The sequence below is a fragment of the Ambystoma mexicanum genome, chromosome 2q (assembly GCF_040938575.1).
Source record: "Ambystoma mexicanum isolate Mex_15411 chromosome 2q, UKY_AmexF1_1, whole genome shotgun sequence".
Lineage (NCBI taxonomy): Eukaryota > Metazoa > Chordata > Amphibia > Caudata > Ambystomatidae > Ambystoma > Ambystoma mexicanum.
Genome location: NC_090924.1, coordinates 331,918,475 through 331,941,523, shown reverse-complemented (window position 1 = coordinate 331,941,523; position 23,049 = coordinate 331,918,475). Strand labels below are relative to the sequence as shown.

The following is a 23,049-nucleotide window of genomic DNA, read 5'->3' as shown; positions in this document are numbered from 1 at the left end:
CCCCCAACATTTTCAGCAAAGTTACTCCACTGCCTGCACCTTGCTTTGATGATTAGTGTTTCATTGCTATCTGGCAAAATTTAAAAATGAACAAGCGTTTGTTTGTCAAGAGGTGAGGTATCTTTAAGAAAAGGAAAGTTTCCAATACAGAGTTTAAAATTTAGAGTAGCGCGTCGTGTTGTGCTTTCGTAAATGATTGAAACAGAAACATTTTGATGTTGACAAACGTCAGTAGAATATTGCGATGCCAAGGAAGGCTGGCGGTGAGAGGCAAAACATGGCAGATTAAAATATCGCATAAACACACATGGCAAGTGTGTGTAAGATGTAAGTTAACATTGCAGATATTTGCTTAAGGCAATACTCGTTTTCACTCGTAATGCATTTCCTGAGATCAGGATGAGAGGGTGATCATAGGAAACTCGCCCTGAGTGTTCTGAGCCCTGCTCTTCTGTTGATGGCTTCCTCCGTTTGTTTCAGAGATCCATTGGAATGCAGAATACTTCCTGTCCGGAAATCCCATCTTTGGTACCCAGGATATTTCACGGAACTTGACACGTGCAGACAGTGTATCCACCCCCGTGGAAGCTGTAGAGGTACAACTGATTACTAGGGAGGGTGGGGCGGAGGGTAGGGGGTTATCGGCAATCTGAGTGTTCACACCCAGGCACTTTTCCCTAATATCTATCATCTAATGCATTCCACTTGTGATTAATTTCATCTTTTTCGCAGTTCAGAAAACCCAACTGGTTTTTATTATGCGATGTTTTGACAAGTCAAACTCTTCTAATTGTGTGTGGCCTTGAATGAGTAAAATAATGTCAGCTTGTGAGGGTGGCTGAACGGCACGAGTGTGTTGTGAGGATACGGGGCATAAAATGAGTGTGAGGGTAACGGAATGGCACCAGGGCAGTGTGCGGGTGGCTCAATAGCATGAGTGCAGTGTGAGGGTAGCTGAATGGCATGAGTGCATCCTGAGGGTGAGGGGCGTGCGTGCAGTGTGGGGGGGCTGAATGACAGGAGTGTGCTGTGAGGATATGGGGCATGAGGGTGTCCGAATGGCATGGGGGCAATGTGAGGATTGCTGAATATCACAAATGAGTTGTGAGGATGGCTGAATGGCATGAGTGTAGTGTGAGGGCAAAGAGCATGAGTGCAGTGTGAGGGTGCCGAATAGCACCAGTGTGCTGTGAGGTTAATAGCACGAGGGCAGTGTGAGGGTGCCGAATGGCATGAGTGTGTTGTGAGGGGCATGAGTGCAATGTTAGGGTGGTTGATTGACTTCAGTGTGTTGTGAGCGTGTTCAATTAGCACGAGGGCAGTATGAGGGTGGCTGAATGTCATGAGTGCACTGTGAGGTTGAACGGCATGGGAGTTCAATGTCAGTATGGCTGAATGGCAGGAGTGTGCTGTGAGGGCAATGCGAGGGTGCCTAAACGGCATGGGCGAGGGGCATGAGGGAAGTACTCTGGAGTAGATATTGTTACCCTAACATGTGTGCCAGAGTCTACGCGGCTACCGTTGCTTGGGTGGGCAGATGATCCCCTGTGTGCAAGCAGTTCCATTATGTGTGGGCGTGTCTGTGGAATATGCAAATGTCATTCAATGTGTCATTCAAAATTGAAGAAAGTTCACAGGAACAATAAGCAATTTCCTTTAATAAGGTAAGAGAACAGATTGTCCTACAACATTGCTGGCTAAGTATAAAAGGTGTGCAGCTTTTATACCTAAGAATTGTGTAACAGAACAGCTTCATGGCAAGAGATGTGTATGATCTTATGGCTAAGTGCATGGCCTCACATCGGTGTAACTGCAATACCCGCCGTGGCACATCAAGCGGGGCAGCCTAATTTGTTTTTCTTTTATTTATTCTCGAAAATACCAGGGGTGTCGTCCGCCCTCTGCGAAATGTGAGGAGGTGGCACACACTGACATGGTTATCTTCTGCAAATGTCACACACCCTTGTGCAAATCGGCACTCTATTAAGCGGGAGGATAGCTCAGCAGCAACGTGTTCGCCTTGGAAGCAAGACACACGAAACTACACAGGTTCCATCCCCGGTCTGCGCTTAGAATATTTAAGCGTGTTATAAATATGCAACTAAGAAAAAAAAAATTAAGCAAAAACAAGCAATTCCTGTAACAGCGCCTCGATGCCCGTGTGCTTTGTTAACGCTTTAAAAATGCAAAAATAAAAATAAATGCCCGCCATAATTTGAAGACAGCCTGTAAATGTGCCACATGGACAAGAGATCTAAGTTCATGATAAACTTACCTAACTGTCGCTCAGAAAGTGCGAGGGCGATTTTGAAATAGGCAGAAATATCAACTTCCAAATCGCCGTCGTGCCAAATGAACGGTGCGGAGTTGGCCATCACTGTGCCCGAAGGGCTCCCACGGCAAAGGGACACACCGTGTTGAATCTATTTAAGATTTAGACGCTGCATAGTCTGTCATCTAGTGGTTGAGCCCAGCTATAACACATTGTTTACTATACCTTAATGTAGGTGTTGATAGGGGCGGATGGTGATATGACCTATTTGTGCGCTTCTCACCCACAAGTATCCTTTTAAGTCGCCCATTGTGTAGCCAGGAAATCATGACAGGGTGGGCCTGGACCGTAAACACAAGGGCCTAAGGTAGGGGTCCATGGTTGCTGTGCTGCTGCCTGTCAGAGTGGTAGGCTGAGCCCTACGGAAAAGGGGGTGGGAAGTAATGTTTCCCTTCTATATTGCCCACCACTGAGCCTTTGCTAAACCACTTCTGGGAGGTCTGTGACCTGTCAATGAGGCGAAGAACAGACAGTGGTTGTGGCGTCTGCCTCCTATTGCGGATCCTTTTGAGTGCCCCCACACCCTAAGCATATCGTAATCTGCGGAATTTTCTGTTTGTCCTCTTATTTCTTCAGCCCACCACATCCTCGTGAGTCCTCATTGTCTGAGAGTAAAGCAAAACAAAAATGTGATGGCTGGAAGGTCTTGAATTAATCATAACCACGGGCATAGCTCTGGGCAACCCTCCAGACCATCGTTTTTCAGCCTGCCAAGCCATTACAGAAGGGGAAAACCATATGCAAATCAGGCTTAGTCCTACCCCAAAAGGGGCAGTCCAGCCCGAACTGCTAGGTCACATCCCTCTGCACAAGACCACAAGCATCCCCAGGCACGTTTCAGCCTTGTTGGGTATCATCAGTGAGGAGTAGCTTGGGTTTCTAGGCCGGGCAGACTCAGGACCCACGTCTGGGCATAGCTATCCCACTCTAGGTGACTTTAGCAAAACAAAAAGGTGATGGCTGGAAGGTTTTGCATTCATCATAACCACAGGCATAGCTCTGGGCAACCCTCCAGTCCATCGTTTTTCAACCTGCCAAGCCATTACAGAAGGGGAAAAACCATATGCAAATCAGGCTTGGTCCTACCCCAAAAGGGGCAGTCTAGCCCGAACTGCTAGGTCACATCCAAAACATGTCTGGGGTTACTTGTGTTTCTGTGCAGAGGGGACCTGGCCTAGCAGTTCGGGCAGGGCTGCTCCCATAAGTGGCAGAACCTGACTGAAAACATATGGCTGGACCCCTTTTGCAATGGCGCAGACGGGCTAAAAACGGTAGTGTGGAAGGTTTCCGATAGCAATGCCAGTGGTTCAGATTAATTCAAGACCTTCCACCCATCACTTTTTTGGTCTCATTGTCTGAGACACCATTCTTTGTCTTATCATTCAAACTCTGTGCATTCCATTCCCTGAAATCCTTTCCTTTCCAGCCTGTCTCTTAATCCAAGGACATCCAAATATTGACAAAATGTTGTTAATCAACACTTTACGCTGTCTGAGTCAATTTCTGTCCTGTCATCACTGTTTCAGGCTCTGCCCAGACTTCCACCCTCCCATTTATCATATCACCAGAGCACACTATCCCCATATACTCAGCATGAGAAAAGGTCCTTGAATTGCCACCGAGACCTATTATGTCCATATCTCTACAAATGGAAGCACATTAGACCCAGCGTTATGTCTGGCTTTTACTCTACCCACCACTCAGGAATAATCTGCATTTGATCTATTTGGTAACTACATGACAAACATTTGTCTCTGGAGGATAGCTCAGGGGCAACGTGCTCGCCTTGGAAGCAAGATGTCATGGAGCACCACAGGTTCGATAACCTATCATATCATAACTCTACTCAGAGTCTCTGCCATTCAACGGAAACCCTTTTCAGAAATGAATGTACTATGTGTTTACACTTTGATCGTCCTCTTTTCAACCCCAAGTGCTTTTCTCTTGAATTAGGACCTCTTTCCCCCAAACAAATGGTTGTTTTTGAAACCATATTTACTAGGCAACTGAGATATTTCAGTGTTGTTGTGTTTCCATCTTTTCTCCAGCATTGGATCTTTCATGGATTCACATGCTTAGAATATTCCCTGTCGTCAGGCTGGGAATCCTCGGTAAGTTATATAGACATTTTCCATAGGAAAACTTCCGACACTTTTGTGTCCTATCTCTGTCGTTTTGGGCCGCGTACGCCGGCGCCACTAGGACGTAGAGGTATAAATAGCCCCGCCCCCGCAGCTCCCTCAGATTTCAACCGTCTTCCAAAGTAGTGGGATTACCTCAAGTATCTACTATTTTATTAGGTTGTGCGTTCTTCTTCGACTGTTTCTTTTCGAAGAATGTCTGGAAAGGCGTTATTTCGTCCGTGTGCTACATGCGGTCTTAAGAAAGTGTATGAAGGAGACGGGCATATGGAATGTATTTACTGTCTTCACCCTCATCATAGGGCGGACACGTGTGAGATCTGTCAGGGCTTCTCACAAAAGACCCTAAAAGACCGCAACAGACGCCTGGTTACTTGGCTCAATGACGGAGCGGGTGCGTACCCGGCATCGGAGGTAGGCTCTACAGCCTTGAGATTTAAGTCTTCTGTGCCCCCTCGTCGATCACTGTCATCGGAGCCTCTGGCGAAGAAATCACGTTCATCTGAAAAACGCCCCTCGGAGAAACATCCTGCGAGGTCCTCCTCTTCACATAAGGCTTTGTCTTCTTCCTCCTCACCTAAAAAGGAGAGAAAAGACCCATCAAAATCCTCCTCAGGAGACCGTCATAAGTCTACCTCGAGTCGAGAGTCCTCGTCCCACAAGTCGAGTTAAAAAACGGCGGGAACGCCTCAAGACCCTGTGCCACAGACTTCATCGACGACGGTCCGATCGTCGACGCCTGCTTTGTCTTCGGCGACGGCTCTTCCTACGGTTATTTCGTCAGGTCAAACAGCGGCTATGGAAAAGATGTCATCGTTGACGGTGGCCCCGTCGGTGGGATGGCAACCAGAGGTTTTCGATCCGATCCTGCCTGAGGCCTTGCTGTAACCAGAAGCGGCTTTCTCCATCTCGTTGGCGGAGGATGACCGTGGTCCGGTCGCACATCCAACCGATCTGGGATTACAACCAACTGGTTCGGTGTCGCTCTCGAGTGGAAGTGCCATTCCTGTTACCTCTTCCTTACTGAATCCCCAGACAGTTCTGTCCCTGGAGGTGTTGAACACGTTACAGAAGCTGTTGGAGCGGTTGGACACATGGTTACCTCAGCCTAGTGTCCCGACAGTGTTACAGGCTTCGCCAGTCGTCGACGAGCCAGGCCCGGCTCCTCGCCCTCCATCCAGAATTACTACCACTTACCCGGTTGATGAAGATCGTTCTCGTCCACAGGAAGAAGGAGAACTGTCAGAGTCGGAACGTGAAGGGTCGGGTTCAGACATCTCGTTATCCCCCTCAAGGGACCCTACAGGGGACTCTGAAGCGGAGATGGAAACTCCAAAGAGTCCGGCGCATCCATCACCACCTGATGACATGGGTGCTTTCCATGCCATGATGGGTAAGGCATGTGCGGAGTTTGGCCTAGTCCCAGAAGAAGAGAAAAAATATTGTTTTCTTTTCGATCATATGGGCAAGAGAAGAAAGTCGATATTTGCTATCCCCATTTTAGACCATGTCTGGCAGGAGGGACTAAAAACCATGCGTCATCCTTTTTCGGAACCGGCAATAAAAGATCGATTGGAAAAGAAATTCAAGGCTCCGGAATCGACTCCCAAGTGCTTGACGTCTCAACCTTTGCCGGAATCGGTGCTATCCGCCGCGGCAGCCAGAAAGGCAAGGGCCCTCATTACAACCCAGGCTTCAAGGGGTTAACAGCGCCGTAAAAGGTGGCGGCGCCGTTAAACCCTTAACGCCTGATTACGAGGTCCCTTTGCGGGTGGCACTTTAACGCATGTTTTTAGCAGGCGTTAAAAAACCAACCCGCAAAGGGACCTAGGAGCTAATTACGGCACCGTAATTCACGGTGCCGTAATTAGCGCCTTCCCCAGTCCCATTGAGCCCTATGGGGCAAAAATGGGAATGGGGAAGGGCCATGGCGGCATGGGGAATTACCGCCCGCCAACCTCGGAATGGGGCGGTAATTCCCCATTCCGCCATGGCGGAGTCGGTAAGTTACCAGCATGGACCATGGTGCTATTAGCACCATGGTCCAACGCCTGGGTCGTAATGAGGGCCAAGGTCTCAACACAAATGCACGACCCCGCCAGACAACGAAGCCAGGAGGCAAGATGCTTTTGGCAAGAAAGTGCTATCGGTTCGAGCGACTACAGTAAAAGCAGCCAACTCCCTGGCTATTATGGCCAGGTATGATAGAGAGATGTGGCATCGGCTGGCTCCTATCTTGGACCATCTGCCTGAAGAACACAGGAAGTCTGCCATGCTGCTCGTACGTGAGGGAGAAGAGGCTTCCAATCATTCCATTAACATTGCTGTCGACCTGGCGGAATCAGGCTTTAAGCAAATCAACAATGGCGTATTGTTACGAAGGCAAGCCTGGCTTAAGTGCACGACGTTCAGACCAGAGGTACAATATAAGGTAATGGATATGCCATGCAAAGCAGAACACCTGTTTGGGAAGAAAGTGGATGAGGCCTTGAAGGGCATGAACGAAGATTCTGACACGGCTCGTTCCCTTGGAGCCCTTCAGAGTGGTAGGAATTTTCGTTCCTTTCGTCCTTTCAGAGGAGCATCAGGTAACTCCCGGTTTGGATCATCTAGAGGCCGAGGTTTCAGCAGACCCTCCTACTCTTCCCAAGGCTACAGACGTGCAGCCCAAGCTACTCGTAAAGGCAAAGATTACCAAACCTCCAGACGACGAGGCGCCTACTCCTCGTCGACGAAGGATAAACAGGCCAAAAGCCAGCAATGACAACTTTCAGGACGTCCTGGGGGGCAGAGTGCCTCATCACGTCGACGAGTGGGCGCGCATAACAGACCAATGGGCTTTGGACACAATACATCTGGGCCATTCTCTACAGTTCAAGGACAAGCCACCATGCATTCCACCGGTGTTCTCGGCCGGCCCCACCTTCAAATACTAATGCAAGAGGTGGCGCTTATGCTGCAGAAAGGTCCCGGTGGCAGAAAGAGGACAGGGAGTGTACTCCCGTTACTTTGTCGTCAAGAAACCCAATGGAAAATGGCGTCCCATTCTAGATCTACGAGCTCTCAACAAACTGCTCAAGAATCTAAAATTCAAGATGCTTACACTCCAAGAGGTGATCCGATCGATACAACCGGGAGATTATTTGTCGTCGCTAGACCTTCAGGACGCATACTTCCATATCCCGATGCGTCAACGACACAAAAGATTTCTACGGTTCGTCGTCGGACGAACCCACTATCAGTTCAAGGTCCTCCCGTTCGAACTGAAATCGTCTCCCAGGACGTTCACGAAATGTCTAGCTCCAGTAGCAGCCTGGTTAAGGAAAGAAGGTCATCATGTGTACCCTTATCTGGACGATTGGCTAGTGAGGGGATTGTCTCCGGAAAGGGCACAGGAAAGTCTGAATGCCACCATGTGCCTCCTACAACGTTTGGGCTTCGCAACAAACTTCGAAAAGTCCTCCTTATCGCCATCAAGGACCTTGGTCTTTCTGGGGGCGGAGTTCCAGACGCAGTCAGGACTGGTAAAGCCATCCATCGAAAGGGTTCTGAAACTACAGGAAAAAGCATCGGATTGGAAAGTCGACACCAGAGTGTCAGTGCGAAGGTATATGTCCCTACTGGGGACCATGTTGTCCTGCATACCCTTAATCAACAATTGTCGTCTCTTCATGAGGCCGATTCAGGAATTCTTGGCGGATCGATGGGCACAGAGTCAAGGGCGTTGGTCGGACAAATTGACCATCAACAGCAAGCTCGTGCAGGCGCTTCAATGGTGGAAAGTTTCCATAAATCTGACAAAGGGAATGCCCTTGCTGGAACCGGTGCTCCAGATGACAGTGGTGACGGATGCTTCTCTAACTGGATGGGGAGCTCATCTGGATTCCCTACAGGTTCAGGGTTGTTGGTCATCGGAGGAGTCCGGCCTTCACATCAATGTGCTGGAGTTAAGGGCGGTGCGTTGGGCCCTGAAATCCTTTCTTCCACGGATAAAGGGATCAGTTGTACGGATCATGACAGACAACACAACAACAATGTTTTATCTAAGAAAGCAGGGAGGAACTCGCTCCAGAACTCTGTCGACCGAAGCCCAGGAGATCTGGCATTGGGCCCTTCAGCAGAAGATATATCTTTTGGCGTTCCACTTGCCAGGAGTAAAAAATGTGCAAGCAGACTCTCTCAGCAGGGAGATGAATCGACTACACGAATGGGAACTGAACGACCAACAACTACACCGTGTCTTCGAGAAATGGGGTCGTCCGGCCCTCGATCTCTTTGCGACGAGAGACAACAGGAAATGCCCACAATACACGAGCAGGTGGCCACAGCAAGGCTCACTAGGGGAAGCGTTCTCTTTCCCGTGGATGGACAAGTTTCTGTATGGCTTTCCGCCGTTTCCGCTCATACGTTGGACGCTGCAATGGATCCAAAGATATCCATGTCGGGTGATCCTGGTGGCCCCGTACTGGTCCAGACAAGTGTGGTTCTCCGATCTACTCCATCTTTCAGCGGCAGAATCAATGAGGTTCCAGAAAATCCCGAACCTTCTGTCTCAAGAAAAAGGGGTTGTTTGGCATCACGACCCGGACAGGCTCAGTCTGACAGCCTGGCTCCTGATTTCTCCGAGTTTGGTACGTTAGCGATTCCAGCGGACTGTCGTCGCATTTTGCAAGCTGCGAGGGCGCCGTCCACGAACGCTTCATATTCATACAAATGGAAGAGATTCTGCATATGGTGCGCAGGTCAACCAGGTTTGGTTCCGCTTAATATCACAACGGAACAGCTTCTACCATACTGGCTACTCCTAGCTCAAAAAGGCTTGTCTGTTTCATCCATAAAAGTGCATCTGGCTGCCATTTCGAGATTTACTCGGAAGAGACATTCAACTCTGTTATTTAGTGACCGGCTGATTAAACATTTCCTCAAAGGATTGTTCCGAACCTTTCCTCCCACGAAAGAGTTTCCTCCAATCTGGAGTCTTAACCTGGTCTGGCAGCGCTGATGAAAGCCCCTTTTGAGCCGATGTCATCGTCATCATTGACATTTTTGTCGTGGAAATTGGCTTTTCTGGTGGCTATTACTTCGGCTCGACGACTGTCAGAAATACAAGCTTTAGTGATCGATCCACCGTACTTGAGGTTTTTCAATAATAAAGGCGTGTTGGCTACTAATCCTCATTTCATCCCTAAAGTGCCTACCATGTTCCATAAGCACTCTTCTATAGTGCTGCTGACGTTTTTTCCAACACCTTCGTCGGTTGCGGAGAAGACTCTCCATACATTGGACGTGAAAAGAGCTTTAAAATTTTACCTCCATCGCACTCTAAGCTTCAGAGACACGAGACAACTATTTGTGGCTTATGGCCCTTCGGCTAAAGGTAAACCAATCTCAAAACAAGGACTAGCCCGATGGGTGTCGTCTGCTATTTCTTTTTGTCACTCAAAAGCCGAAAAACCGCTGGAAAAGCGTCCAAGGGCCCATTCGATCCACTTCTTCGTCGACGGCATTGTGGTCCGGAATTCCGCTGGGGGATATCTGTCAGGCGGCTTCATGGTCGGTACCACACACGTTTACCCAGCATTATTGCCTCGAACAGCAACATGCTGAGGATACACAGATGGGTCGTGCAGTCCTACAGCACCTGTTTCAATAAGGTAAGCCCCAATTAAGGGATTACATCCTTCGGCTAATGTACTTTAAAGTGTTGTGTTTTCACTGTTAACATACTATAATGTGATGTTTTGCCATGATAAATATGCATTATGGTTATTGTGATATTGGTTTGCATACACACCTCCAATGTTGGGGGATACTGCTATACAATCTATTCTAAGCATGTGAATCCATGAAAGATCCAATGCTGGAGAAGGGAATAGTTTCTTACCTGTAACTCCATTTCTCCAGCATTGGTATCTTTCATGGATTCACATGCGCTCGCCAGCCTCCCCTACGCATGCAAACCAGAGATCCCCCCATACTACTTTGGGGGCCGAAATCTGAGGGAGCCGCGGGGGCGGGGCTATTTATACCTCTAGGTTCCAGTGGCGCTGGCGTACGCGGCCCAAAACAACGTAGATAGGACACAAAAGTGTCGGAAGTTTTCTTATGGAAAATGTCTATATAACTTACCGAGGATTCCCAGCCAGACGACGGGGAATGTTCTAAGCATGTGAATCCATGAAAGATACCAATGCTGGAGAAATGGAGTTACAGGTAAGAAACTATTCCCTTTTTCTCCTCTGTTGGCATGTTTTGATCCTGACTCCTTCCTTAATAGTTTTGGAGTTCAGACATTTTGTCACTGTGGATAGCCTCCTCTTAGTCAACACCCCATCAGTGACCTTGTCCCCACAAATTGAGTGAATAAAGAATAAAGCTGCTGCTGCATAACTTCAACATCACTTTCGAATAAGGCCTCTCTGGAAAGATTTTGCACATTTTTGAAAATCAAGTCCTTCCACTAAATGAAGCGAATTTCAAAACACTGGGAGGAAAGCTGAAGAAACTGGGGGGTGTTGCCCCTCGCCAGGAAATAACAACAAAAAAGAAACGCCATCAAACAGCCCTAAAATCAAGCATCACAAAACTTAAAGAAGGGGGACAGAAAGCAAAGGAGCAGCGATATAACGACATTCGAAAATAAGTGTCCAAATGAAAGGATCACAAAAGCATAAATGATATAAACAACATTATTCTGAGAGATGAAATTAAGAAGTCATAATTGAGAGAAGTGGGTGTCTTATAGAGTGTCACCTGGAACTGAGCAGGAGGTCATCGCACCGACTATATCTTGAGAACATGGCATGCTGCGATTTTCTTTGTTTACAATGAAGGAAGATAAACTCACGCTGAACTAAAAGGGACTCTGTGAGGAATAGTTTTGATGTGGGTGGAGGGGGAAGTGTCATATAATGTACCTACGAAGACCCTATCGCCACCAGTAAATGTAAAGCCATGCAATCTTGGTGCTTTTTCTGCATGGAGCTGGAGGACATCGCACAAAGTCAGCAACCGCCTCCTTTTGTTACCCCTCAAAACAAGGCAGAATCCATTGAGGGTCATGTAGCTGTCGCCGGACATGCACAGAGATGGCAGGCTTCGTTTAGGATTGGCTTTAGAAATGTTTGTAAAAGCGCAGGGTTTTCCAGGAAGAATTGACACGCACCCGTGAAGTCATTCCATGGAGAGGATTGCTTATGCCGAAGTGCACATAATGAGGCCCACACGAAGCCCACTGAATATTGAAGTAAAATCTGTTGTTTGTATACTAACATTGCAGAAAGAGACATGGCAGGCTTCAGTGTTATTTATGCATCTACTCTGTGGGTAAGTTATTCACAGGATGGATGAAGCACATTGACAATGCACTAGTTATGTGTGCTTGCCCCAATTTATCAATGGTGAACCCCATTTGTTGGGCCCTATAGAGTTAATCAAGTTAGTGCCCCTCTATTTGCAATGGCTGACTACTGTCCCCATCTGTATCCTATCAGTGTGCTTTCTTTTGAGAATTTGATGCTGAAAATATTGTACAACTTTCTCATCTGTAAAGGAGAAATGCACACACAATGGACCTCTGAGTTTCGAAAAAAGAAATACATCTATAATAAGAGGCTGGTGAGATCTGTCTAGTGCTTGTGAGAAAAGCCATTGTTGCAGGTGTCAAAGCTTTAATCCAGACGGACTGCAAGCCTTAAATTACATTTCTTTTTTCTTTTACAGGGAAAAGATCAGTGATTTTATGTTAATTGTACAGGCGTTTTATAAGCCGCATAACGTGTCGGGGTTGGTGTGAATTGCGGACATGTTCAAAAACTGGGCATGCTTCTAGAAAAAGTTAGATTTTCCCTGGATAGCAGTGTTATGTACGAACTTTGCAACATAAACCCTGCTTACCGCAAAAGTAATTTCTGCGCATACGTGCCAGACAAGAGAAATCCAATATGGCTGACCAGCTTTTTGTAGCTGCGATCCAGAGGACACGCAAACCCATATATGGCGGTGATTGCCATATATAAAAAATTCTTAGTAATGCAGTGGTGAGGGAGTTTGGAGAGAGGGAATAAGTGAGCTTGGCAATAGTTGGAGAACTCAGAGGCAGAGGACCAGAGGAGGTTGGAGGTGGCTGATAGTCAGGGAGCAGGAAGAGTAGGTGGTGAAAGTAGTAGCCAAGGAACAGGAGGGCCAAGTAAGACCCGAGAAGAACAAGTTGGTGAAAGAATAAACAATGGAGCAGGAAGAGGGGTTAACACCTGAGGGGCAGCAAAAGGAGGAGCTTGAGGAGAAATGAAGACTTGAGGAGGATGTGACTAGAGTGGGGTGACATGCACCCAAGTAAACTGGTTGTGTGAAAGAGAAGAGAGCAGGTAGGAGCACATGCAGGGACTTCCAAGTAGGAGGATCAGAGACAGTGATAGAGGGGAAGTCCAAGTAGGTCCCGTGGGATTGAGCATATGTTGAGTCGATGAGTGGGATTGGTTTGGGAGCTATAGACTCAGGACAGAGAATGTGCAGAGAGCCAAAAGAGCAACCCAAAAACCCTCTGAGGGTACCTCGCCTCTGGGGGAAACAGTGGGGTATTTGGACCTGCTGTGCTGCCCCGCTCTGTGACAGGAGCTGAATCCATTGTGTCAAACATTAAACATCTGAGAAGAAACAAAAGTGTGAGCAGGAGAATGAGGACAAGTTTACGCGGACTGTAAGTGACACTGGGGAAAGACCTGGAGAGACCTGTTGAGAGACACTGGCATTGACTTTCGTAAAAAAAGAGACCTTTGAGTTTGCTAACTGCTATCCTGACCCTTCATTTGGATTTTTGAGTCGGCACAACATTTGTGTTAATAAATCTAACGTGTCATGAATTTTTGTGAAGGCCCTTTGGCCTCGTGGCACAGATGACAATAAAGACTTGTGAGTTAGCTTTGTGCCATCTTCTTTGTTGCTCAGCAATCGCGCGAGCCAATCACACTTCACATTATAGGAAGCTCAAGCTTACAAGTGGATCGATCATTACAAGGCAGTCTTTACATCTACCTTTTGTCCCCAGGATCAACTTGAAGTGCTGCAGGTATGCATTTCAGATTGGCAATGGTCAGGATTCCCTGTGGAATGCCTCCTTGCTGGGAACAATTAACATACTCTAAGTTCCATGGTTAATCCCCATGTTTTGCTGCCCTCAAATGGACACATGTGATTCTTTGTGATGAGGGATGGAAATATGCTTTTCTGGAAACTAGTCACAACTTCTACTTTCCAGTGGATATTGTCTCGCATTGCCCATTGATGTAACATAAATAGGTGCAAATTGATGTCTGTTTCCATTGACTTCCAAAACTATATTGATTTTCCGCAGACATTGAAGGCCACCCTATTGCACACTCAACATACATTCTGTAAAGTCTTCAAGTTAAGTCTGTGTCAGGCCCGACAGCCCTGGACACATGATTTATCTATTTATTTACATTGATTTAAATATGAACTGCAGTCCGAAACAAGGTACACGAGAAAGCGTACATGTAAAAGATTAGGGCAAGCAAAAAGGGACGGAATGTTAAGTCTCTCTTGAAAGTGTTGGGCACTTGTGTTGCCAGAAGATATGTCTTGATTTTGATTTTTCTGGTTTTGGTCGTGGTAGTTTGTAGCCTTTCTGGCTGTAGACAATGTTCGAGCTCCTTGTTATATGGTAAAGCTATAGCCACTCAGAAAGATACTTATGAGCCTACTGCCAATACATTTTGTGTCTGAGACAGATTATCTTCAATAGAATTATTATTTCTGTGGTTAACCACTTTAAAGATTTTAGCATTGAAGAGATAGTTCTGTTTCTGTAATCCGGAAAGCAAACGGTCCACCCAGTTTTGGGGCAATTGCAACTGCTTGATAGTGCATTTTAAAAGACCTATATACACATTGTTACAGTGATCTAGTTCATGTGAACAAATTCGACTTTGTTTTTCAGTCCCAAGAATGTGAAGATTTTTCGCAGAATGTGAATTTGGAGGTAAATGATTAGTTAATTCATTGATATATTGGAAAAAGTATAGTTGGGAGTTAAACAAAGCCTAGGACCATATCTGAGAGCGTCAGATAGGTGTCAGGGCTTTTTTCCGGCCATTTAAATGGAATGTGTTTGGAGGAAATAAAAGAATGTGTTTGTATGGAATAATACTTAGGTTGATGATTGTTGTTTTTCCGGCATTAAAGCATGGTTTGTTGGATACCTTACAATTTTCTACTGCTATTAAGAATTCTGGAAGAGGGCTATTTTAATTTATGTTGACTTTGGTCCTGAACCCAAGTTGATGTCAGAATAGAGTTCGAAAGTGTTCATTTAGAAGTCACTGATGCATGCTGAAAAGGCATTAAAGAGTCAAGGAGCTAAAGAATTAATCTTGTGCCGCTTCCTCCACAATGTGCTGTTGTTATCTTTAAGCATGAGTTCTCCAGTTGATGTTTGGAGCATGGTGCCAGAGTCTAAATTGACATGAATTTCATAGTGCTTGTGATTAGTGATTATTGTCAGAAGCGGCCGACTATCGTGTACTGGGTACTGGTCAGAACGGTGCAGCTTGGCGCTCATGCTTGCGTTGTACAGGCCTTTTCTCTAGCCTGTTGGTTCACTGCTGCTGCTGCTGTTGTGGAGTGCTCAGAAGCTCCGAAGCCCTGAGCCCTGCACTCCAAATTTCTGCTGGCCTTATCTTAAACTCTGGAGCCGGTGCCCGGTGTTGTTGTTGTGGCTGTTTGAACCAGTGAGTTCTGGGCTCTGCCGGAGTTGCTTCCGCCCGTGGCACTCTTGTAGTGCCATTGCAGGACCTAATTAGCCTTGTGCCATGGGCTGGAGCGTGGCAGAACGCCACAGCTTGTGGCTTGGTGAGACGGTATAGGGTTGGGTTACTGCCCTGCAAATGGGCAGGCTTCAGACACAGCATGTAGCCCATAGTATTTGTACCATCTCCGTTTTATTGCACACAGTAGCATACAGCAGCTTAAGGAGCAGTGTCAGAAGTGGCCTCAGTTGTCCAAGTCTATGTTCATGAGGAGTGTCTTGAAACCTTTTGTTTTCACTGCTACCTTGCCTTTGTGAGAGGAGCCCTCCTGAATAAACCATAATTGCCCAACTAGAGTGCACAGCAGTGCCTGCAGGGCTGCTGCCCTTTGAACTGTTTAACATATTAAGTTTGGCCAGAATTCTCACGTGGAAGGTGCACGTTTTTCTCCAGATGGCCAGTACCTGGTTACTGGTTCTGTGGATGGATTCATTGAAGTATGGAATTTTACCACAGGAAAAATCCAGAAGGATCTGAAGTATCAGTCTCAAGATAACTTTATGATGATGGATGCTGCTGTGATTTGTATGTGTTTCAGCAGAGACACTGAAATGTTAGCAACTGGAGCCCAGGACGGAAAGATTAAGGTATGGAAGATTCAGAGTGGCCCGTGCTTGAGGCGATTTGAACGTGTCCACAGCAAAGGTGTTATCTGTCTTAGTTTCTCCAAAGACAGCAGCCAGATTCTCAGTGCATCGTTTGACCAAACTATAAGGATTCATGGCTTCAAATCTGGGAAAACATTGAAGGTATTTCGAGGTCACTCTTCGTTTGTCAATGAAGCAACTTTCACACGGGACATAATCAGGTCATCGTCTGATGGCACAGTAAAGATTTGGGACATGAAAACGACAGACTGTTCCAACACATTCAAATCCATGGGAAGCTCTGCAGGGACGGACATTACTGTGAACAATGTGGTGCTACTGCCAAAAAATCCTGAGCACTTTGTTGTGAATAACTGGTCGAACACTGTGGTAATCATGAACATGCAAGGGCAGATTGTGAGGAGCTTCAGCTCTGGTAAGAGGGAAGGCGGTGACTTTGTCTGCTGTACTTTGTCCCCTCGTGGAGAATGGATCTACTGTGTGGGAGAAGACTTTGTACTCTACTGTTTCAGCACAGTTACTGGCAAGCTGGAACGAACCTTGACGATCCATTAAAAAGATGTAATTGGCATTGAACACCACCCACATCAAAACCTGATTGGCACATACAGTGAGGATGGACTTTTCAAGCTTTGGAAACCATAAATTGCCTTTGATTCTGTTAGTGAAATCGGACACAAGTACTCGACAAGTACTGTCTGTTGATCTGCTGGAGCCCCTGTCTGATTCCTGTTTCCTGCAATTTCTCCTTACCATCCTTGGCCACGCCCCCTTTCACTGCTGGCCATAAAGTGAGGATCTCGCATGCACCAGCACGCGTGCCCAGCGAGCAAGTACTCGACTAGTACTGTCTGCTGATCATCTGGAGCCCCTGTCTGATTCCTGTTTCCTGCAATTTCTCCTTACCATCCCTGGGTAAAGAAGGACTTGATTACAACTATCCAGCTATTGGGACATTAAGATATCATCATTTTTATCTAGCGTACAACGCTAATAACAACTTTCATTTTTGCTTTTCGTCTAGCCACGCCCCCTTTCACTGCTGGCCATAAAGTGAGCACCTCGCGTGCAGCAGCGCTCGCGCGCACAACGAGCAAGTACTCGATAAGTACTGTCTGCAGTCCGCTGTGGTGCCGGGGGCTTTCTTTAAATGGTACTGCATTGCTTAGTTTCTGTCCAATATTGAAAAGTAGCGGTTTTATTGTTTCCGTCTGCTTCTTCATTCACAACCTAATATTACAAGTCTGCTCCCTTAGTTGTGCTGTTAATCGAGTCTGACTTGCCTTTCGTACCCACGTTGAAACTGATGACGTATTACCTTTTTGTCCATCTTGTAAAAGAACCTCAGTGGTCACGGTAGCAAATTGTTCTTGCAACGGTTAACCTGCTGTAACTACTCGGCTATGAAATGCTGCAGTCGAACAATTAATTTTCCTTTACTGTACCTGAGCACAAAGACCAACTATGTTTTCAGGTTTGGATACTTCTATTAGTTTGAACTTCAACCCTTCCGTTTCAAATAAGCTAGCACGGAGAACGCAATATTGCACAAGCAACTGACCCCTGTGCAGTTATGAACAGATTAACTTCTGGTATGCCTCCCCCCGCCCTGTTTTGCTCCCCAACTTCCTGTTCATATACGGCCAGGATTCCACTTGTCTCCGCTTCCGGGCAATCCCCCACTCTGAACTTCAGTATCTAACTTTCAGACTGTAGTCATTGAAAAATGTCCTTCAATCGTTCCCACTATTATTCCAGACACGTTAGCACCGAACACTCTTAAAATCCACTTCCTGTCTGATAAAACTATGCATGATTGTGTCCCTGAGCAAGCTCTATCTCCCGCTGACGGGAGTTTTTATACACCCACTTGCCAACCTAGCTTGTCGAGGGAGCCCCCTTCTGTAATAACACCACGCTCTTTTCCAGTTCTTTATTCTCACATTTTAACCAGACCCTATCATATTCCTATTTGGAGGGACGGGCATCAATTATTACCTCCAATCTACTTATACCAGTGGCCCATTCAACCCAAGCAATGCCTACATGTATGGCTACCTTGAGTAATGAAAATGATAAACATGATAACTTACCTCATTTTAGAGAATCTAGATTATCTAATTCTCCTGAACTCTTCCCCACTGATTGTCCAAATGATATTATTTCTTCTCCTGATTCAGCGGCATCTGCTCCTCTATCTTTTGCAAAACCAATGCCACGCCCTTCGTTTGGATGTCCAGCAATAACTAACCCTGCCCTGGAATCTGCTTTAACTGCCATTAATACAACGATTTTTACATTGACCACATTGTTTCAATTATTGGATTCCAGAGCCTCAGCATAAGAAGCTTTGACTATAATCCTGACCAAAAAACTTGATTGGTTTGTCTTTAATTTACCATTTATGTTGAAAACAATTGTCGAAACTTCGATGACTCCAAATGTACCTTCCACTTCAGGTATCCCTACCTTGAATGACATCCTACCAGGTGAGACGGAGACCATACATGAGGACGTTGGCTCTAACACAATCACTCCTCGATCAATGGCCCTCCCTATGGCAATTAATAATTCCCCCTCAATGGTTGAATCCATCTGTCCAGAGCAACCAAATGTTGATCCACCTCTATATGATCTCTTTTATCGAACCTCACAAAACAAGCAAAGAAAACGTAAGAGGAACAGAAAGAGAACATCTGAGCTGGACTCTGCCCAAAATGTATCACTAAGTCATGCCAACACAAAAACAATAAAAAAAACTAAAAATCAACCTATACCAAAAACAAATTAAAAAAACAAATAAAAAACTAAAAAATGTGTATCTAATATCTCCAGTGCAGAGCTTCAACCTTTGACCACGCCTTTGAATAACAATTAAACGAGCCTGGAAGCCCCATGTATTGAGGTCTGCCCTCCTACCATAAGTGTGGAGTCGCTTAAAGGTAATCCATCCAATGCTACTCCTCAATCTCTAAATCTTGACATGTTGACAAATGGTATTGAAATGGTAAATAACTCTATTACCAACAAGCAACTTATGAATTTGTCGGTCTATTCAAATAATGATATATCAGTGGCAGAAACTATTCATCTTAGTCTACATCATGAAAAAATAAATTCTCCGATGTTAGCGCCTACCTTTTGTGTCAATATAGATCATGACACTTAGTGCAAAAACGGAAGGAACTTGTTAGAAGAGTCCCTTTTTGAAAAGGCTCCCCACGGAAGAATCTTTTATTGGCGAGTGAATCTCAGGCTCCATCGGGTAATTCTGACAAATTGATTTTTGTAAAAGAGCCCATATCAACTTCGCCCAATTCAGAACATGAGAATTTAATCTCTCAACCAAATATCAAGAATAACCAAAGAGAAACTTTAGGTGAGAATTTGAAAGATGAAATTTTAAGATTCACAATGATTGACAGTCTACTCTGATCCCTATCCAAATAGATCAACTCTTTTGACAATATTTCAAGCGATTCTTCAACTAAGGCATATTCATTCATCTGATATCTAAGGGGTAAGTTACCCAATCCCGACTCACCAAGATATTGTTTTGTAAATATCCCCTCTTTGATAATCAAAAATTACATGTGGCAACAAAGACAGCTTCTTTTTTTATCTCTCCAAAGCCTATAACACTAAATCCGCCTCATGATAATCAGGCTCAAAAGCAACATACTAATCAGAAAATAGGAGCACATCCCTGTTGTAATTGTAATGGTTCTTTTGGACATCCACCCCAGGTATTAGAAACTAAACAGAGCTGTGTATCACACGTATCACACGCGAGAGAAAAGGAAAAGGAAGAGAGAAAAAGAACTAAAAAATAATTAGCAATCCCCCTTGGATCAACACGTGTGCTCCATAATTTCTTGGAATGCCTAGTGCCTTTTTCACACCTACTGTCCTCCTAAACCCTTATTACTAAACAAATATGATCTTGTTGCTCTGCAGGAAACATGGATGATGACTTTCACTATTTGACCTGATCACCAAGTAACCACAGTAGCTGCCTCTAAAGCCTCAAAGGGCAGACCTGCTGCAGGGCTTTTAATAGCTGCAAGGTATGACTCGCGTCTGTCTATAGAACTATGGGTGAGTCCCGATTCTGGGATTCAACCTGTAATTATGCGTATTTATAACACAAATCATCAATTTTTCCCAGCAACAATGCTCATTAATATTTATTGGAACCCGGCGTCACCGACCGAAGCCAACTTTATAGACAAAACCGAAAACATACTGGATCAAGCATTATTGGATTCTAGCATTGTCAACACCATAATTTTGGGTGACTTTAATATGAATCTATGCCAGGTTTCCATCACTACTACCAACACTAGAGCTGATAAATGGCTAACTTTAATGAAAATAAGCCAATTCACAATTTTGAATGGAACCTTTTCGAATGATATGCCTCGGAAGCCAACTTGATCCAGAGGCTCCTCCCGGTCAACTTTAGATAATGTCTTCATATCTAACAATGCAAATGGGCTCATAGCAGCATTTCAAGTCATCCCTAGATGTGGAAGCGATCACAATCTACTTGAAACTCGCTGCCTCCCGCACCTTGTAGAAACTCCTTTATACTATAAAGGTATGATGGACCTAAATAACACGAGCAACCGCCTCAAATGGACATTACGTCATGTAGCTCTTTTACATCATAAAATTTGCGATAAAGAAATAGGAGATCAGATTTATTATAATGATTTTATTCAAATGATAGCACAAACCAACTTGGTACAGTCTAAACCTACTTTTCTCCATAAACACTTTTGGAATTGTGAAGTTTATACTTTGAAATCCAAATTGCGTAAATCCCTAAGATTATTATCTTCTAAATCAAATGACAGAGATAAAAGGGAATTAAAAATCAAATATAGAAATAGAATTAAGGGTGGGGCGCTGTTGAGCAGCCGTCAAGATGGCTGCCTAGCTCTTGAGCTCCATGCACAGCCGCTCTTCATCCGATGACATCTGCGGGCTAATGCAGCGCTGTGCCTACCCGACCGACCCACTGGCATCCCTACAGCTGTGGCTACGTGTCGCTGTGATCCTGGCTCGGATCGGACCTTGGGAACCGGGGATCTACTCTGCGAGATCCTCGAGGCCTTCCTTCCCTGGCTCCCGCCACCACACTACATCCTCCCCTGCCGCATCCCTCCACTGGCCCGCCTGCTGAGACGCACATCGCGGTGCCCTGTGATCTGCGCCGGGAGCGCCGCGGACTGGGTCGCACCCTTCGCCGGACCGGCGCCCGCTGTTCGGGCCGTGCCTTCCGCCGGCCATCCTGGACTTTCTCCCCGTTCTGGGGCCGGGGCCCTCGGGCCTCGCTTAGCCCGGTCTGCCCGGCCGGGGGGCCTGGTGCTGGGGGGCCCTTGGCTGTCCCTCCTCCGCGCTGCTGGACACTTGGACGGTGCGCCCCTCCTGGAGAAGCTGCGCCCGCCGCTGGGCTTGGCTGCGGGGTTCGACTGGGGCCCCGCTGGTCTGACATTTGCGGCCTGGTTGCGCCTTACGGCCTCCGCTCTGCGCTGCCGCAGAGACCGGATCTACCCCCAGCGACACCCGGGGACCTGAGGAGCTACACCTACTCCCTGACTGGACACTTGCGGGCTGCATACCAGGTGAGGAGCTGCTGGGGCTGCTGCGCACCGGAGCCCCCGTATCCGCTACAGGCCATCCTCGACCTGGGCCTCTGTCCCCGCGCCGGGCGGCCCCGGCTAGCTCCCGCGCCACTCTGGTTGGTCTCTGGGCCCGTATCCCTGCATCCCGACGGACCTGGATCGGCCCGCTGCCGCCTCCCTCCGGGCGCAGCGACCCCCGGATTAATACTGAGGCCCACACTTTGGCACGGCCCGGCTTCCCTGCTGGTCATCACCTTCACGGCCCTATGTAATACCCGCTTAAGCACTAAGGCCCACACTCCTTCGGTTGGTACTCTCTATGGTGCTCACTCGGGGTCTGTTCTGGACACCATCGTCACCCTCTAGGGCGGTTGGATCGCGCCCTCCCTGCTGCTACTCTATACTTTCCTGATGCTACAGCCCCTACTGCCTCTGGCAGGATCTGTTTGAATCGGCGGGCTGGACCACTGTCATTTGCCTTGAACCTCTCCTACATCTCCCCACTCGAGTCTTTGCTCTGGCCGCTCAGGGCCCTGCCACATCACTCACGATGTCCAACAGATCGAGGAATAACAATAAAACCGGGGCCATGGACAAATTCGCTAAAGCCGCCCTGAGACCCGACTCGGCCCACGCACCATGCGACCCAGCTGACGAACCGCCATGCGCCGAGGCACCCACTACTGACCTCACAGCGATAATGGAATCCATGGCTAGAAACTTTGCAGCTTTCCATGAAAAGCTCGATGACATTAATGCCATTGTAGCCTCACTAAGAGCCAAACTGGATCAGCAGGGGGTTCGAATCACGGAGACCGAAAACAGGATTGGAACCAATGAAGATAATATATCTACACTCCAGGGCACGGTGTCCACTCTGGTCTCGGATATGAAGGCGGTTAAAGCCAAATGTGATGACCTCGAGTCTAGGTCGCGCAGAAACAATATACGCATCGTTGGTGTCCCTGAAAATGCGCTGAAGGGTCGACTGGAATTGGAGGTCGAGGATCTCTTGAGGGAACTACTGGGTAACCCGGACATGTCTCCCTTCTTTACCATTGAGAGGGCCCATAGGGCGCTGTCACCCTGGCCTAAACCCGGTGACTTTCCGAGACCCATCATTGCCAAGGTTCTGAGCTTCAAAGACCGCGACCTAATTCTCCGCCTCGCACGGGAAAAAGGCGAGTTACGATTTGACTCGCAGGTGATCAGGATTTTCCCCGACTTTTCCACCGGAGTTCAGCAGGAACGTCGCCAGTTCCTTGGAGTTAAGAAACTCCTCAGGGAAAGGAACATCCCCTATGCCATCCTCTTCCCTGCACGCTTGAAGTTTACGTTCAACGACAAACTATACTTTTTTACAGTGCCTTCTGAGGCGGTTAAATTCATCGAGGCACATGTTCCGCTCCATCCCCCGGCTGATGACAATATGAATAATGAGTGAATTCTATGATTGCCTTGCGATGCCTTGATACTATGCTTATATGTGGATTGAGTACTGCCACTCTCTGT

At 46.8% G+C, this 23,049-nt stretch overlaps 1 protein-coding gene and 1 pseudogene across 1 annotated transcript in view; both read left to right on the top strand.

Annotated features, from left to right (window-relative positions):
- The window catches only part of PKD1 (polycystin 1, transient receptor potential channel interacting), a 1,742,473-nt gene that overhangs the window by 346,129 nt on the left and 1,373,295 nt on the right, over positions 1-23,049 (top strand). Inside the window, exon 8 of the mRNA XM_069647332.1 lies at positions 481-596. Coding sequence (XP_069503433.1) covers positions 481-596 — 116 coding nt within the window. The remainder of the gene's footprint in view (positions 1-480; positions 597-23,049) is intronic.
- Positions 15,644-16,712, top strand: LOC138570327 (WD40 repeat-containing protein SMU1-like; annotated as a pseudogene).